The sequence below is a fragment of the Quercus robur genome, chromosome 2 (assembly GCF_932294415.1).
Source record: "Quercus robur chromosome 2, dhQueRobu3.1, whole genome shotgun sequence".
NCBI lineage: Eukaryota > Viridiplantae > Streptophyta > Magnoliopsida > Fagales > Fagaceae > Quercus > Quercus robur.
In genome coordinates this window covers 85,060,183-85,076,993 of record NC_065535.1, presented here as the reverse complement: position 1 = coordinate 85,076,993, position 16,811 = coordinate 85,060,183, and the positions used below count along the sequence as shown (strand labels likewise).

General features: G+C 31.6%; 1 protein-coding gene and 1 pseudogene across 2 annotated transcripts; both read left to right on the top strand.

Moving 5' to 3' along the window:
- Positions 1-645: 645 nt before the first annotated feature.
- On the top strand, positions 646-6,416 carry LOC126715484 (codeine O-demethylase-like). Of its 2 annotated transcripts, none has more exons than XM_050416097.1 (4): positions 646-1,005; positions 4,906-5,153; positions 5,438-5,765; positions 6,011-6,416. In XM_050416097.1, exons 1-4 carry the CDS (start codon positions 769-771, stop codon positions 6,245-6,247), a joined length of 1,050 nt encoding a protein of 349 aa, XP_050272054.1. In that variant the 5' UTR covers positions 646-768; the 3' UTR covers positions 6,248-6,416. The 2 variants fall into 2 exon arrangements, with proteins under 2 accessions (XP_050272054.1, XP_050272053.1); XM_050416096.1 differs by lacking the exon at positions 646-1,005 and adding an exon at positions 3,436-3,883.
- Positions 6,417-12,694: 6,278 nt separating this feature from the next.
- LOC126715483 (protein SRG1-like) lies at positions 12,695-16,507 on the top strand (annotated as a pseudogene).
- The last annotated feature ends 304 nt before the right edge of the window (positions 16,508-16,811 follow it).

Here is a 16,811-nt window from a genome sequence, read left to right as displayed (position 1 = left end):
TGATGTTATTACGGTTTGATTTTAAAAATCTTGAACTTCTTTCTTTTACGGTTTATTGAATAGTCTAGGTCTGAAAACCATGGATCCATGCTTGCTAAATATTAGTATAATCCAATGGAAAACATAAATTTGTCTTGCCATGGCGCCTTGTTATAATTAAGGACGATTTAGACAAGTGGGTCTGAATTATAAAAGAAAAATATTTTAAAAATAAAACGTGGTTATAGATTAACCAAGGTAAACAACAAAAACAAAAAGAACATGTTTGACACGAAATTTTTTTAAGTATTCTTAGAGTATAAGAATATGGTGTTCTCTTCTCTCACATTCATGGCCACTATGAATGTGAGAGAATGCAACATCATTTTTCGTGGTCATGAATGTGAGAGAAGATAATACAATTTTTCGTACTCCAGAAGTATCTAAGAATTACTCGTTAGACATATTATATTACTCCTATATTATATGAATATTGTTAAAGTAATGATCCTCATCAAAATAAAAAAATAAAATAAATAAATAAAGTAATGATCAAAAGGATTGAATATACATTATTATTTTTTTTATTGGGAAGGATTGAATATAAATTAATAAATTATCATCTGAATGGGTACCCAATTTTTGTCCATAATCATCAAAAGGCAAAAGCTTTAAAGGCATGTGCTTCCCTCTTCTTGGTACTGTACTAATTTTGCTCCTAAAGTCTTGTGAGCTGTAACTTCACGGACGGTGTACGTCACTGACAGAGTAGTCCACCATTCTGCTAAAATGGATACATTTTCCAAGAGTGTGGAAGAAATGTCCATCAATAGCGAAGAACCACCACAAGAATACGTTGTTAAAGATTGCAGCTTTGGATCTATAGAGTCTTCTGATCCATCACCAGGCTCAATTCCTGTAATCGATCTCAGCATCTTCTCCCTATCTTCATCTCATGATCCTAAAGAAGTAGAGAATGAACTTGAGAAACTAAGATCAGCTCTAAGCTCAGGAGGGTGCTTCCAGGTTAGTTCTTAATATTGACTTAATTAGACAGAATAGCTATTCTTATTGTTGCTAAGGATAATATTTCATCAAGGTACTTTAGATTTTTTTAGAACCTGCTTTTCTTTTCCTCAAAAAAGAAAAAAGAAGGATTTATCATATCCTGTAAATATAACATGCGAAAGACAATAGTAAACAGACTAGTTTATGCCTGAATCAAGAATAATTGTTATCCTTGATTAAGGCATAATAAGGGGTTATGTACAGAGAGGATAATGTGATAGGATGCATTTGAGGTTAACATTTTTTTTTTTTTTATTCGTTTAACCTATGATGTCCACGATGATTTGGTGTGTGTGTAATCACTGAATCAATAATTTAATTTTGATTGGTAGTGTTGTCGGGGAAAGAAGAAAAAGAAGAAGAGGAAGAAGTATGGGCAAAGACCACTGGACCGGGTATATTTGGGAGGACTTGAGTTGGTCTCACTAAAGTTTGGATGGGGTCTTTAGATCATTTCTTGGTTCTTGTGGGGCACGTGTACCTTACTTGGGCCCACAATATGTGGGTCCTAGTTTTTGGTTTAAGAACTAAAATGATCATCTTATTTTTAGGTGTCATCTAATCATGTGTCCAAAATGAGGTGGTTGGAATATCTCCCTCCATCCAAACATAGAGTTAGTCTTCGTCCTCTCCCTTGTGACCTCTTATCCATCACTTTTCTTTTTCAAAGTCATTATCGAGCCCTCACTTATCAATCAACTCTCTTATGATCTCTTATCCATCACTTTTCTTTTCGTTATTAATCAACCCTGGTAAAACTTGTTGGCAGGAGATAAACATCTTGACTCCGTGAGTAGTTAATATAATATAAAGAGATACACTTAGCCTAAAAGACTTAAACCCAATGGGTACAAGCTTAACCGTGTTATATTAGCCAATTATTTTTCTCATTATTATTCAATTTGAGATTTTACTCATACCTGTATTCTCTACAAAATGTGGTGATAGTTTAGCTGTTTTAGGAACTATTGTTGGATCTAAAGCTGCTCTGTCACTGGTGATATGGGTTTCGACTTTCGATTGTACAATGTAGATTGCAATCAACATAGGATTTAGAATAAAAGATAGGGAAGGCCAGTTCAATAATTCTGAGTAGAAAATGATGGTTTTGTCATTTTATTTTCTAAAGCGTTGTGACTGGTAAAGTTGACGTTTCTTTGAACTGTGAGGTGAAAATTGCTTGGTTTGTAATTATGACAATGGGAGTGCTGAATGCAAGTTTTTCAATTTCTCACTGTGCTTATGATCTGTTCTGTACTCTTCATCGAGTTGATGGTAAAAGTATGGAATTTTGTGATATTATGATGCTTGTTTAACAAAGTACATTTAGTAAAAGCTAACTCGCCTCAACTGTAAAATGTTAGAAGAGGGGTTTAGTTGACCATTAACATGGTTAGTAGATGGTAACTGGGTGTTTTTATTGTCAAGCTTTTTCTACTTTGTGAGGTAATTCGTTCATAGTTTTCATGTCTTTTTCTTTTCTTTCCATGTATATACGTCAAAGTATAAAAAGCCAATGGAACGAAAACTTTGATTAGAGCTATAAATCTTCTTGGTTGGTGTGATCATTATACTAATCTAATAGAAGTATAGAACATGTGATAAATACAATAAAGCAAAAGGATGAGCAATTTGCTGGAGGTAGTTTGAGCAAGTCGCAAGAAAACTTAAAGGGGAGAGACACAGAGACCATTTTGTCAATGCAATGAATATTATAGTCCATATGTATGCCTTACACATATTATAATCTAACGGAAAGTGAAGTTTGGAGCTAATTTATCTTCCTAATGGGTATCATTATAGTAATCTCCAACGTGATAATATAATATACAGCAAACAGACGAGCAACTTGATTTAACTAATCTCTTTCTGACCGACCAATTCATCGGGAAAAAAAGTAGATAATAATACATCTTTCTGATCCATGGCGCCTTGTAATAAGGATGATTCAGACAAGTGGGTCTGCACTTTATTCAAGAAAAACATTTTAGAAATGAAATTAATAAGGTTATAAATTGATCCAGTTAAAAGACAAAAGCAAAAAGACCCCGTTGGGCACATTATGGCCTGGTTTGGATAGCGTTGCGTTTCTGCGTTTTCCTTTTTTTTTTTTTTTTTTTTTTCACGCGTTTTTCCCACAAGCGACTACTGTTCATGCAACAATAGCCGCAACTTTTGACTGGTCAGTTATGAACAGTGCACGAATGCACTGTTAATGGACCAACAAATTTCATTTTTTATCAATTTTTTCATTAAAAATGGGTCTCACAGCACTATTCACACATTTAAAAATTATTTTGCTACAGTGTTTTCAGTTTTCAGTTTTCAGTTTCAGCAAAATAAGTTCTATCCAAACACACCCTATATTATAAGAATATTGTTGAGGTGATGATCAAAATGAGACATCTGCTCACAGATTCAGGCACTGAAAAAGCTTTAAAATCATGTACCCTGGACCCCCTTGATTTTAAAGTCTCTCTAGTGGAGTCCTACTTTAGATATATTAGCCCAGCTGACTAGGTTTGCTCCTATTCCTATAGCCTTGTATAGTTGTAACACCATGGACACAGTATACGTCACTGACAGCATAGTTCTCCCTTCTGCTGAAATGTCCAAGAGTGTGGAAGAAATGTCCATCAATAGCGAAGAACCACCACAAGAATACATTGTTAAAGATAGCAGTTTTGGATCTATAGAGTCTTCTGATCCATCACTAGGCTCAATTCCTATCATTGATATCAACATCTTCTCCCTATCTTCATCACATGATTCGAAAGAAGTAGAGAATGAACTTGAGAAACTAAGATCAGCTCTGAGCTCAGGAGGATGCTTCCAGGTTAGGACTTATATTAACTTGAAAATTTTCACCGAAAGTTCTCTGCTACATTAGGCAGAATAGCTATCCTTTTTGTTACTAGGAAAAGTATTTCATCAAAGCATTTAGTCAAGAGTCAATTGATACCATGTAATGTTTCCAATTGGGACATCTATGGTTCAGATCCCTACTCTCCCAGTTATCAAATTTGTACAGAAGGTCTCTCTAGATATAAAAGAGAAGTTGGGCCCTGATTATGCCTAAATCAATAATAATTGATATTTCTTGATTCAAGGCAAAATAAGGATTATGTACTAGGAGGGTAATGTGATTAGAATATTAGATGCATTTGAGCATGAGCCACTGCCAAATCTAGAATCTGTAATGGTATTAAAACCATAGTAAAAACCAATATTAGTTATGTTAGACCTTATATCACAAACGTATTCATATGATCAAGAGTCTTGTAACTCAACAATCAAGACTTTATATCATAAACCTATTCATATGTCCAAGAGTCTTGTAGCTCAACTAACATGTTATATTATTTCCAACAAAAGCATTCATGATTCAAATCTCTGCCTCCAACTATTGAATGCAAAAAAAAAAAAAAAAAAAAACACAAAAACTGTGCTTTCATGTACAAGGCCCTTGGACATATAAATAGTTATGTTAGACCTTATATCATAAACGTATTCATATGATCAAGAGCCTTGTAACTCAACAATCAAAACTTTAAACCTATTCATATGTCCAAGAGCATTGTAGCTCAACTAACATGTTATGTTATTTCCAAACAAAAGCATTCATGATTCAAATCTCCGCCTCCAACTATTGAATGCAAAAAACAAAACAAAACAAAAAAACAAAAACCGTGCTTGCATGCACTAGAGTCTAGAAAGAAAACAATTAGAAACTTTTCAGATAGACATTTGAACGTTTATCTGGATTGAATAATATGTTTAGATCCTAAAAGAAATGAATCGAATTTGTGCATTTCTTTTTCTATAAGAACTTGTCTTAAAGTTACCTTTGAGCCTCAGGCAATAGGTCATGGAATTCCAAGTTCACTACTTGACAAGTTACGCGAAGTCGCAAAACAATTTTTTGTACTTCCAGCAGAAGAAAAACATAAGTACTCCCGAGCAGCTAATGAGGTTGAAGGTTATGGGCAAGACCGAGTAGTTTCAGAAAAGCAAATCCTTGACTGGAGCAGTCGCTTATCTCTTAAGGTCTTCCCAGAAGATCAAAGAAGGCTCAATTTTTGGCCAGAAAATCCAAGTGATTTCAAGTATGTTTAATATACTTTTTTTTATTTCTATTCAGTTTATAAAAAAAGTAATTAAAAAAATTCAATTGTTACGTTGTTAATGTGGCACCAATCAGTCAATCACATTTATTATCATGTGAATTTTTAAACAGTTTCTAATAAAACTAGTAGTAGTATTAACATTTCACTTCGTTTTTTTATCCTTTGTCTAGCATTTTCTGACTTAGATTAACATGGTGAAGCATTTCCATAGATATAGTCCTTTTTCATATTGTTGGTGATTAATCCTTTATTTAATTTTACAGAGATATTTTACATGAATATGCTGTGAAGTTGAAGGGTGTGATGGATATACTCTTTAAGGCCATGGAAAAGTCTCTGAATTTGGTAGAGGGCAGCTTCTCAAGCCAGTTTGGAGAGAACTCAATGATAAAAGCAAGATTTAACTTCTATCCACCTTGTTCTAGACCTGATATGGTTCTAGGTGTCAAAGCTCATTCAGATAGATCAGCAACCACAGTTCTCTTGCAAGATGATGAAGTAGGAGGTCTTCAAATTTTCAAAGATGACAAATGGATTAACGTTCCTGTAATTCCTCATGCTCTTGTTGTCAATCTTGGGGATCAAATGCAGGTATGACTTAGCCAGTTGGAGGGTCACTTAGTAGCACTTAAGCAAGTTTTGCATGCAAAGAAATGTCACCTTCATTCAAAGTACTGTGATATTCATTCAATATTTAAAAATATTTAAACTAATAAAGATTCATAATACTGACATGTTATAGTTGCAATCAATTAATATGCACTAACACGCCTAACCTATAAAAGAAATTTACAAGTTTGATATATATGTAGTTTGTTGTATATGAATTCATGCAGATAATGAGCAATGGAATTTTCAAGAGCCCACTGCACAGGGTATTGACTAACACAGACAAGCTGAGGATATCTGTGGCCACGTTTAATGAACCAGAGCCGGATAAAGAGATTGGACCTGTGGAACAATTGATAGACGAGAAAAGGCCAAGGCTATACAGAAATGTGAAAAACTTCGCTGCTTTCAACTATGAATGCTTTCAGAAAGGGAAAGTAGCGCTCGAGGAAGCAAAAATTTAAATTTTCTTCCTGCTTATCTATTCTAGTGTTGAAGCAAGTTGATGGTAAAACTATGGAATTATATGGTATTCTGATACTTTATCTACATTTCTATGAATGTCAGAAGTGGCTTTAATTCACTTTCTGATATGTAGATTGCAACTTATGAATAAAGTGTCTTTCTTGTCTACTTTTTCAACTTTGGGAAATAGTTTAAGTTTTTCTATCCCCCTTTTCATTATTTTACTGGAAACTAGTCACGATGCATGGAAAAATTTAATAATTTATTTTCTTGTTAAGTAAAAAATGAAAATAGCAAAAGAGACTTATAAGTATTAGTCCCAAATCCTTCTTAAAATGATGTGATTATTTTCTAACAAAGTATAATTGATACAATATATTAGATTTTTTAAATTAAGCTATTAGGTTCTAAAGACTTAGGAACTTATGTATTTAGAACTCTAATGTGTATTGTTGGCAAACCATGATCAAAACAAGATATTTAGTCGTGTTTAGACTTGCTCAAAGTTGTGTCATTTATGTAAAGTTGGATCTAAGTTGATGTAGAATTAAAAGTGCAATTCGGCCTGGTTCGATCGATCGAAGCTTAGGCTCGATCATTCGAAATTCGGGCAGAATGCGTTTTTCTACAGAATTCCAACTCAGCCGTAGTTCATCTAAAACGTTTAGGGTTTTGTATTTTTGCTCTAAGTATATAAGGCAAACCCTAACCACGTTTTAAGGTTGCTCATATTGCTGTTTGTGTAAATCTCTTGTGAAATCTGTGAGGAGCTTTCCTTTACACAAGTTTATGATTATCAAGAAAGAGATTCGTTCAAGAACTTGATGATCATTCAGTTGCTGCCATAAGAACTTAAAGAAACACAAGCGGATGTGCTTGTACTTGCTGGAGAATCCAAGAAAGAAGGAGTCCGTGGTCTCGGAGCTTGCATATGGTCGTGTCAGTAAGTTTCTACTAGTGGGTAGCAATAAGATGTTAGTGGTCTAAGTCTTATTGTAAAACTTCGATTATTTCATAGTGGATTCAGGTTTACCATGAGGATAGTTAGATTAAATTTTCCCTAAGTTTTTACCTGTTTGGTTTCCTGAGCGATCATATCATTGTGTTATTTATCTTTCCGCTACTGTGCATGATATGATTGTTTGATTGTGATAACCTAGATTTGGAATTTGGACTAAGTAATAACTTGGCTAATTAACTAGGTTAATACAATTGCGTTTTAAGAGGTCTAAAAATTATCATAAGCTATCTATATTTGTTATTTGAAAATGTTTTAAATTTTGTAAGTTTTTATTTTTTATTTTTTATTTTTTTAAGGAAACATAATGCATTTTACATCAATTATTATATAAAGGTAAAAAAAATTGTAAATAACATAATGTGTGGTTGAAATTTGTTTTTAGTACTCCATATAAACAGTTCATTTTCTATACGTCCTGAATAACCTAAAGATGAAGCGGATATAAGTAAATCTATTATTTATTATATTACCAAAAAAATACAAAACTTTAAAGTTTTGTATTTTTTTAAAATGTTTTTAAATTTAAAAACATTAAAAAAAAATGTAATTTTATCAATGACTTACCAACATTACGTTGAGAATGTGACATAATTGTTAATAAAACATCAATTCTCTTTCTACACAAACCTCTCCTCCCAAAGCATCACTGAAGTGGACCGAAAGGATCAAATTGGACCGAATAGAACACTATGGACCGAAATGGACCGAACTAGACCAAATGTACAGAAATGGACCAAAATAAACTGAAATGTTACGCTATGTGACTCAACATAAGCGTAACAACAATAAATGTTATGTTTCAGTTTTTAAATATTATATGCCAAAGGCCTTATAACTGAATTGGCACCTCCCCATGCACAAAATGCTTGGAGGTCTAGGGGGAAAGAGTTTGAGCTGCGAGGTTAGCAGCATGTTGTAATTATTTCTCAAAAATTAAAAAAAAAAAAAATATATATATATATATATTATATAGATAGATTTAGGGAGAATATTATGGCAATTTAGTATAGGAAAATCCATGGAGTATAATTTTGTTAGATATAGATAGTTCCTTTCAAATTTTAATGAATTATTGATTTGAAGTACAGAAACTTTTTATAAATAATATCAAATCCATGTATTTGATTTATATTTTTAGTTAAAAGATTTTACATCTACTGATAAAAATCCTGATGCCACTGGGCGCAACAGATTGAGACATCAATGCATAATAAAGCGAAGGCATGTTACAAATTAAGAAAAAGGCCAGTCATGTTAAGTTGATATTAACACATTGGCTATTTGGTTTTTTCTTCCAAACGTGGAAACTGAACTGATATTGTGAAGGGAAAATCTGTGGACACAAGCACAACTATCATGAATCCCTGAAACCTAAGGCAGATCTGATTGCTCCAAATTGTTGGATAAGGCCTTTGACTTCTATAATGGCTTCAATGCCACTTGTCCTTCTTTTATGCACAATTACATGGACCAATAAATGCGACATTTGCATTTCATGTTTTTCCATGTTCTAGTACTTTTATATATACTACTATTATTATTTCAGTACATTGACATTCACAATTCATGTTTTTCCATGTTCTAGTACTTTTATATATACTATTATTATTTCCGTGCAATGCACGGCTAGGTGAAAATTCATATGTAAATTAATTTTTTAAAAATAATTAAAATAAAATTATTAAATAAATAGTAACAACAAATTATTAAATGCGTAAATAATTATAATTAAAAAATTGATTTAAGTTCTAATTGTTTAGAGTTTGGACTTTATTTGTGTTAATCTATTTTTATATTTGAAAATTCTCTTTGTACTTTGTGTTAATTTCTTAATATGAGATAATTCATATTTGGGTTATGTTTAATCTATGCTCTAGTTAGCACAAATAATAATAAACAAAATAGTTTCTCAATACAATTTTTTTCCTAGTGATAGTCTAATTACAAAAATCAACACACTCACAAATTAAATATAATAACCAAAACCCAAAATCAAAACATACATAAAAGAGTTCAAAATTTGAGAATATTAAAAAATAATAATAATAACTTACATAAGAGAACCAAAAACTTAAATGGGTGTCCATTGTTTTAGTTTTCTTTTTCTTTTTTTTATTGAAAATTCCTTTGGCATAATAACTAGGCTGTAAAATCAGAAGCAGAGAACAATAAGTAAGATTAATTTATCAAATTAAAACATAATTAAGAGTAAGTTGCATCTTGGGAAAAAAAAGTGAAAAAAAAATAAATAAATGCAACAATGTGGGAGTAGAATTTAAATTTCTAAAACGTATGTAATAAATTTTTATTAAAATTAAATTATTTTTTAAATCTTATCCCTTAGTCAAGAGTCCTATAGGATAATATCCTAATAAAGTACTAAGTTAATAAGATGCAACTTGAGGAAAAAAATTAAAACAAAAAAATGAGTTGTGTGGGATTTAAGCTTAGAAAATTTTGATGATAGACTTTTAGTTTTATTTAAATTAAAAAATTGTTAAATATTATCCCTTAATTTGAGGGAATATATCATAAAAATAATATAAAATTAATTTACTAATTAGTTGTTCTTAAAATGTTGATAGTAGACTTTTAGTTAGAGTAGAAGTCAAAAGGTTTTTTTTTTTTTTTTGAAAAAGAAAACATATGTTGTTATCTGAAATTTAAGTTTAGAATTTTTTATAATATATTTTTAGTTGGAATATAATTTAAATTTTTTAAAATATTTAAGTTTATAGTTTTTTGAAGATATAAACTTTTAGTTTGAATAGAATTTAAATTTTTTGAAATTTAAATGATAAAGTTTTATCTAAATTAAACATTTGTTAAATATTATCTCTTAATTTGAGTAAATATATCTTAACAAATAATATAAAATTAATTTACTGACTAGTGAGAGTAAAAAAATTAAAAACTTACATAAGAGAACCAAGAACTTAAATGGTGTCAATTGTTTTGCTTCTTTATAGTAAACTTCTTTTGGCATAATATCTTGCACGCAAATTAAGAAGCAAAGAAATCACTAAGATGAATTTATTAGATTAAAACATAAGCATTAGTTGTGTAAGGACACGTTTTGAAACCCAAACCCAAAATATAAGAAGATATAGGCCCAGTGAGCCCAACACAATAAATTTGTAGAGAGTGGGTTAGAGAACTAGGGTCTAATGAGTTAGACAACAGATAGAATAGATTTGAAAGATAATCAAACAAAAACCAGAATGATTGACCTAAATAAATTCACTCTTGGCCCGGTCCGAGGAGGTAAGTTCTAGTGTATATTAATTGGAAACAGTTACAAATACGATTTTGCTTGTTACAGTGCTTTCTTCTCCCTTTTTTCGATCCCCTATCCATGGAGGATCTCTTACATTATATAGTTCCCTTTTTCGTTATCTTGATCCTACACTTGTTGATCATTTGAGCCATTACTTAAGTGCTTGTCCCATTAGACACCTTCTCTGGCTCTCTGTGAGTTGCGGTAGCTAAGACAGCACTGTTAGGGGTCTTCTCCACATAAATGTGACCAGAAAGTTAGCTGTAGAGCATTCAATGTGATGGTAGCAGTTTTTCCTTAAATATTTCCTAGCTTCCACTCTTCCAGTACGTTCACGATGCACGTCCCTCTCAACGAAACTTCCTAGAAGGTCACTTTGAGTAATAGAATATATGTTTGACCTGTGCTTTGTTTATCCGAGGAGACACTCCTCCTTGGACCACATTTCCTAACTTTTCTACTTGCATGTTACTTTTAAGACTTTGAACTTAACACCCTCACTATTGTTTATTCATCCTTGGACCAATTAACGTCCTCGTCCAAAGCCCAAGGCCCAATATACAATTTTTGGCCCTTATCCCTACAAGTTGCATTTTGGAGAAAAAAAAAGTGAAAAAAATACAACAATATGGGGTGTATTGTGTGAGATTTAATTATAGGGATGACTTTATTGCTTAGGAGAGATTATATAAAAAAAGTCATGACTTTATATATATATATATATGAAAATTTTGAAAATAGACTATTAGTTTGAGTAGAATTTAAATTTCTAAAACTTAGATGATAAAGTTTTATTTAAATTATTTTTAAATCTTATTCCTTAGTGAAGAGCTAGCCTTGTAGCTTAATATACTAATAAAATATTTATTTAATATGATGCAACTTAAGGAAAAAAAAAAAAAAAAAAAAAAAAAACAAAAACAAAAACAAAAATGTGAGTTGTGTGGGATTTAAGTTTAGAAAATTTTAATGGTAGACTTTTAATTTTATTTAAATTAAATAGTTTTAAATGTTATCCCTTAATTTGAGAAAAATATATTATAACAAATAATATATAAAATTAATTTAGTAATTAGTTGTTCTTAAAATATTGATAATAGAGTTTTAGTTGGAGTAGAAGTCAAAATGATTTTTTTTTTTTTTGTTGAGAAAGAAAATGTAGGTTGTTGTTTGGATTTAAGTTTAGAATTTTTTATAATAGAAATTTTGTTTGAATGGAATTTAAATTTGTTGAAGTTTAAATGTATAAAACTAATTTACTAATTAGTTGTTCTTAAAATATTGATAATAGACTATTAGTTGGAGTAGAAGTCAAAACGTGGGTTTTTTTTTGGAGAAAGAAAACGTGGGTTGTTATTGTTTGAGATTTAAGTTTAAAAATTTTCATAGTAGACTTTTAATTTAAATAGAATTTAAATTTGTTAAAATTTAAATAAAAAAGTCTTAAGTAAATTAAAAAATTGTTAGATATTATCCCTTAATTTGAGAAAATATAGTCTAACAAATAATATAAAATTAATTTACTAAACTATGCTTAGAGTAGCCACTTGGCCCAACTATAACTACTAAGCCCAACTTTTATTATATAGTATATGATATGATATGATGTAACCTCCTTGTTGTGTTGCTTGTCTTGCTCTTAGCAAACCAAGAATTTTTAATTTAATATCAACTATTATTGGAAATTTGGAATTAGAGACCAAATTAAACTCTATCACATAGTTCAAGGATCAACTAAAGCTTTTTATTGCACAATTTAAATTATTAAGTTATATAGCATAGCACTAGAGTAAAACTAATTGAGAACAATTTTGTCAAAATATTGTCGATTATCATTAAATTAACAAAATTAATTATTTTTAATGAAATTGATTCTAAAGAGGGGGAAACAAATCTACCCTACTAGGAAAGTGTTAATACTTTTTTATAAGGCCATGTATGATTCACCTTCACTACAAAAATTTGATGATATTCTAGGCCTTTTTTATAGCTCTTAATAAGAATCGCCCCAAAAAAGTACACCTATAGCAGCAGTAATCAAACTGCCGCAATAAACTGACCGTATACCCTGAGTAATCTATAGCGGCGATTAAGAACCGCCACAAATGTGTATGCGGTACTTTTACTAAAGTTGTATCCTAGTGTTTTATGAGTATCCATGTTGCGTCATGTGCTTATCCTTAGAGATGACATCAACCAAGACTCTGTGTAAGTGTTCCTTAGTTGTATGTATGTATATGGCTGCTTCCAGCAGAGACATGGCTGAATCTCCCACTCCTAATAAGGCTACCAAGGAAGATTTACTATCATAAAGTGTCCAAGAACTGGTCATCAATGATGGACAGCCACCAGATAATTATGTTTATAAAAACAGTACAGGAGGAGTGGCTGATGTTCATACTCCTCTGAATGAAATTCCAGTCATAGACCTTGGTGTCCTCCAATCTTCGGCAACCACAGTAGCAGAAGAGCTAGAGAAGCTTCGGTCTGCTCTCAGTTCATGGGGTTGCTTTCAGGTTTGATTTCATAGCACTTACTGATTAACAACAACCTATATATGTATTGTTCTATAGAGTTATCAGGTTCACATAGTTATATTTGGACATGGAGACTCAAATTTAAATGACAATTTTAGGCTCTCTAACTAAGCTACAAGTACTTCATTGTTTAGAACCGCTAGCTTGTTTGTTTTTTTTGTTTTTTTTTTATTTTTTTTTATTTTTAATATATATATATATACACATATATTGATTATTTATTTTATATATTATGAATTTTGACACTCTAAATCATCTCAAAAATAATCAAGTATATATCTGAATGGAAGGAAATCAGTTCAAAGCTTAAAATTGACCATAATGATACTCGTATGCTATCTTAATTTAAGTAATAAGTTATAGATTATCAAAAAAGAGAGTAATAAGTTATGGATTCTATTTTTTCCACGCGCGTTTCATACTTCTAACTTTTGAAATGGTCTAGTCTCAACCATTGTCATCTTTCAGCCAAAAAATAATATAGACCTTTCATCACTCTTATTGTTTGCTTGTTTAGACCCCTTTAAAAACATTTTTAACCTAATGAATAAGTCAAGTGTTTACTTAGGTTAATTATGAGATCTAGATTAAACAACAAAATATCATATAATGCACAGCAGAAAAGAAAATAACACACAAATATGATCACTCAGGAAAACTAATAAAACAAACCGTCTCAAGGTAAAAACATGAGAATGATTTGACTTAACTATCCTCAAGATAAACAAACCCACTAGAAAGAATTGAAATTTACAAAAGATTTAACCCTAAATCTATTGCTACCACTAGTAGAACTTACTCACACGATCACGTTCAAGCTTTGACTCCAGGGACTCTTCTCTCTCGGATTTGTAGCATACAAGCTCCCATGCTTATGACTTTGAGATCCCACTCAAAGGTTTAGATCACCAGTTGTTGATCTTATAACAGCAACTAAATTCTACTAGCACTTGATTGAAGTTCTTGTTCAAGTTAGAAGGTTACAGAATCTCTTAAATCTCATAAGAGTAACTCAAAGTCTTCCAAGAGTCTTCAAAACGTAGTTAGTGTTTTCATTTTATACTTAGGAGTGTTGGACTGAAACCCTAAACGTTTTCGCGAGTGTGGACCTAATTTAAACTTTGCAAAATCTGATTTATTGCGATTTTTCGATCGGTCAAATTAATTTTCGATCAGTCATGCTTCACTGAACTTGAACTCTCCTTTCTGCAGCTTGAATGTTCTTGAAACTTAATTTGTACAATCTTGAGCAGTGTCTAACACCTCTTAGTTTGCCAACATAAACAAAATAGGAATCTAAACATTTAATCCTAAATCTTTAGAACCTAACATTTATAACATACTCAAGAGTTGGTTTTGGAGTTTCAGGCAATAAATCATGGAATAACAAGTTCATTTCTAGACAAAGTCCATGAAGTTACCAAGCAATTCTTTTCACTTCCAATGGATGAGAAGCGTAAATACTCCAGAGAAGCCAGCAAAATTGAAGGTTATGGAAATGATATTATCTTTTCAGACCACCAAATACTTGATTGGACTGACCGATTGTATCTCATGGTTAACCCAGAAGACCAACGAAAGTTCACATTTTGGCCTGAAAATCCCACAGATTCCAGGTAATCATATTTTGTTTCCTTCTGAATAAAGAATACAACAGCAATTAATGGTCATTCATTACAAATTTCAATGGCATAAATTTTGACACTTACAAAGTTTAAAATTATTATCACCGCACATCCTTAGTGCGATGGTTACTCCATAAATATAAATGCTTGTAAAGTGAGAGAGGCAAAGACCGGGATTCAAACACATATATGTATGAATTGATTAAGAGAGAGTTATATATATATATATATATATATATACATTTAGATTAGGCTAGAGTAGAATTTTTATCTTGTATTAAAATTTTTTTAATTATTTTCATTTTGATTTCTTAAGTTTGAAATTATGCATTTTAGTCCACCAAATTTGATTTCATTTTCAAAATGATTCTTCCATCTATCTCCTGAGTGACTAATATGGCTGTTAAGAGAGAAGAGAAATTTTTTTAAAACAAATAAAGAAAAAAGAAAACATTGTTTTGCTGACACTTATCGCTCTGATGAGTTATCAGGATGGAGGAAAGGAAAATTGTGAAATTGAAATCAACTTAATGGACTAAAATAAAAAAAATAAAAATAAAAATAAAAATCTCAAATTAAAGGACCAAATTGAAAACAACTCAAAATTTCATGGTGAAAAGTATAATTTAATCTTTCTGTTTTATTCTATCAATATTCAATACCACCACAGAGTTTTCACTAGTAATTATTTCCCTACATGTCTGAAAAATGATTTTAACACCTTTAGATCCCTAAAAACAATCATTTTCCCCTTACCTTGATTTTGTGTTCCATAGCATCCAAAAAACACTACAATCATCCATAATAACATATGGTTGGTGCCTTGGTGGCAGCAGTGAATGGCTGGCTCTCCATCCATAGAAAATGCAGGTTGAATACTATAAGTCAAACTGATTAGTTACCCAAAAAAAAAAAAAAACTGCAGGGATATTTTACTCAAGTATGCCATGGAGTTGAGCCTCATAACTGAAGTCATCCTCAAAGCCATGGCAAAGTCACTAAATTTGCAGGATACCTGCTTTTTGGAGCAGATGGGACAACAACCAACAATGTTTGCAAGATTCAACTTATATCCTCCATGTCCAAGGCCCGATCTTGTTCTTGGCCTTAAACCACATGCAGATGGATCAGCAATCACCTTTGTTTTGCAAGACAAAGAGGTGGAAGGTCTCCAATTCCTGAAAGACAACCAGTGGATCAGAGTTCCAGTCATTCCTCAGGCTCTTCTTATAAATATAGGTGATCAAGCAGAGGTAATAGCTACGTACTGAGATTTTCACATGTTCAACATAACCCCCAGTGTCTAGCAACTATATATTCTAAGCTATTCGAAAGTAATCAACATCTACACTCACACCAAGTTCACTTTTGATGACCCAAGTTGTACAATTCAGTTAATTTCAACTAGAAACTTTGCCTATGAGAATATGTAAATTTGTTTTAGAATTGGTTTCGTATGATACAATGGGTGATGCACAGATAATGAGTAATGGAATATTCAAGAGCCCAGTGCACAGAGTAGTGACAAATTCAGAAAGGGAGAGGATTTCGTTGGCAGTGTTCAGTTCTCCAGACTCTGATAAAGAGATTGAACCAATAGGCAGGCTGTTCAATGACTCAAGGCCGAGACTATACAAAAAGGTGAAGAATTATGTTGATACTTATTTCCAGTACTACCAGCAGGGAAAGAGACCAATTGATGCAGTGAGATACTAGTTTTTGTACCTTTGTCTCTTGTGGATTGTATTAGTAAAGATCCGTTCGTCCATTTAAATATTAATGATTGAATAAATGGATATATTTCTAATTATTGTATATTATTTATTTGGATTAAATGGGTTGATAAATGAAAAGATGAGTGAGTTTCAATCTTGGCAGTGGAGAGTTAGCAAATATTCAAATGAAACCTTTGAAATCCGAAGAGGGAAAATGTTTCATGTTTCAGAGTAAGGGTCACAAGAATAACAATCTAGTCCACCCAGCGTGATCAAACCCAAATCCAATCTAAACCCAATCAGGACAAATCATAAACCCATCGATCCGTTTATTAGTTCTATCTATGGGACAAAATGCTTGATCTATGGTCCAAGATTAGGTCCACCT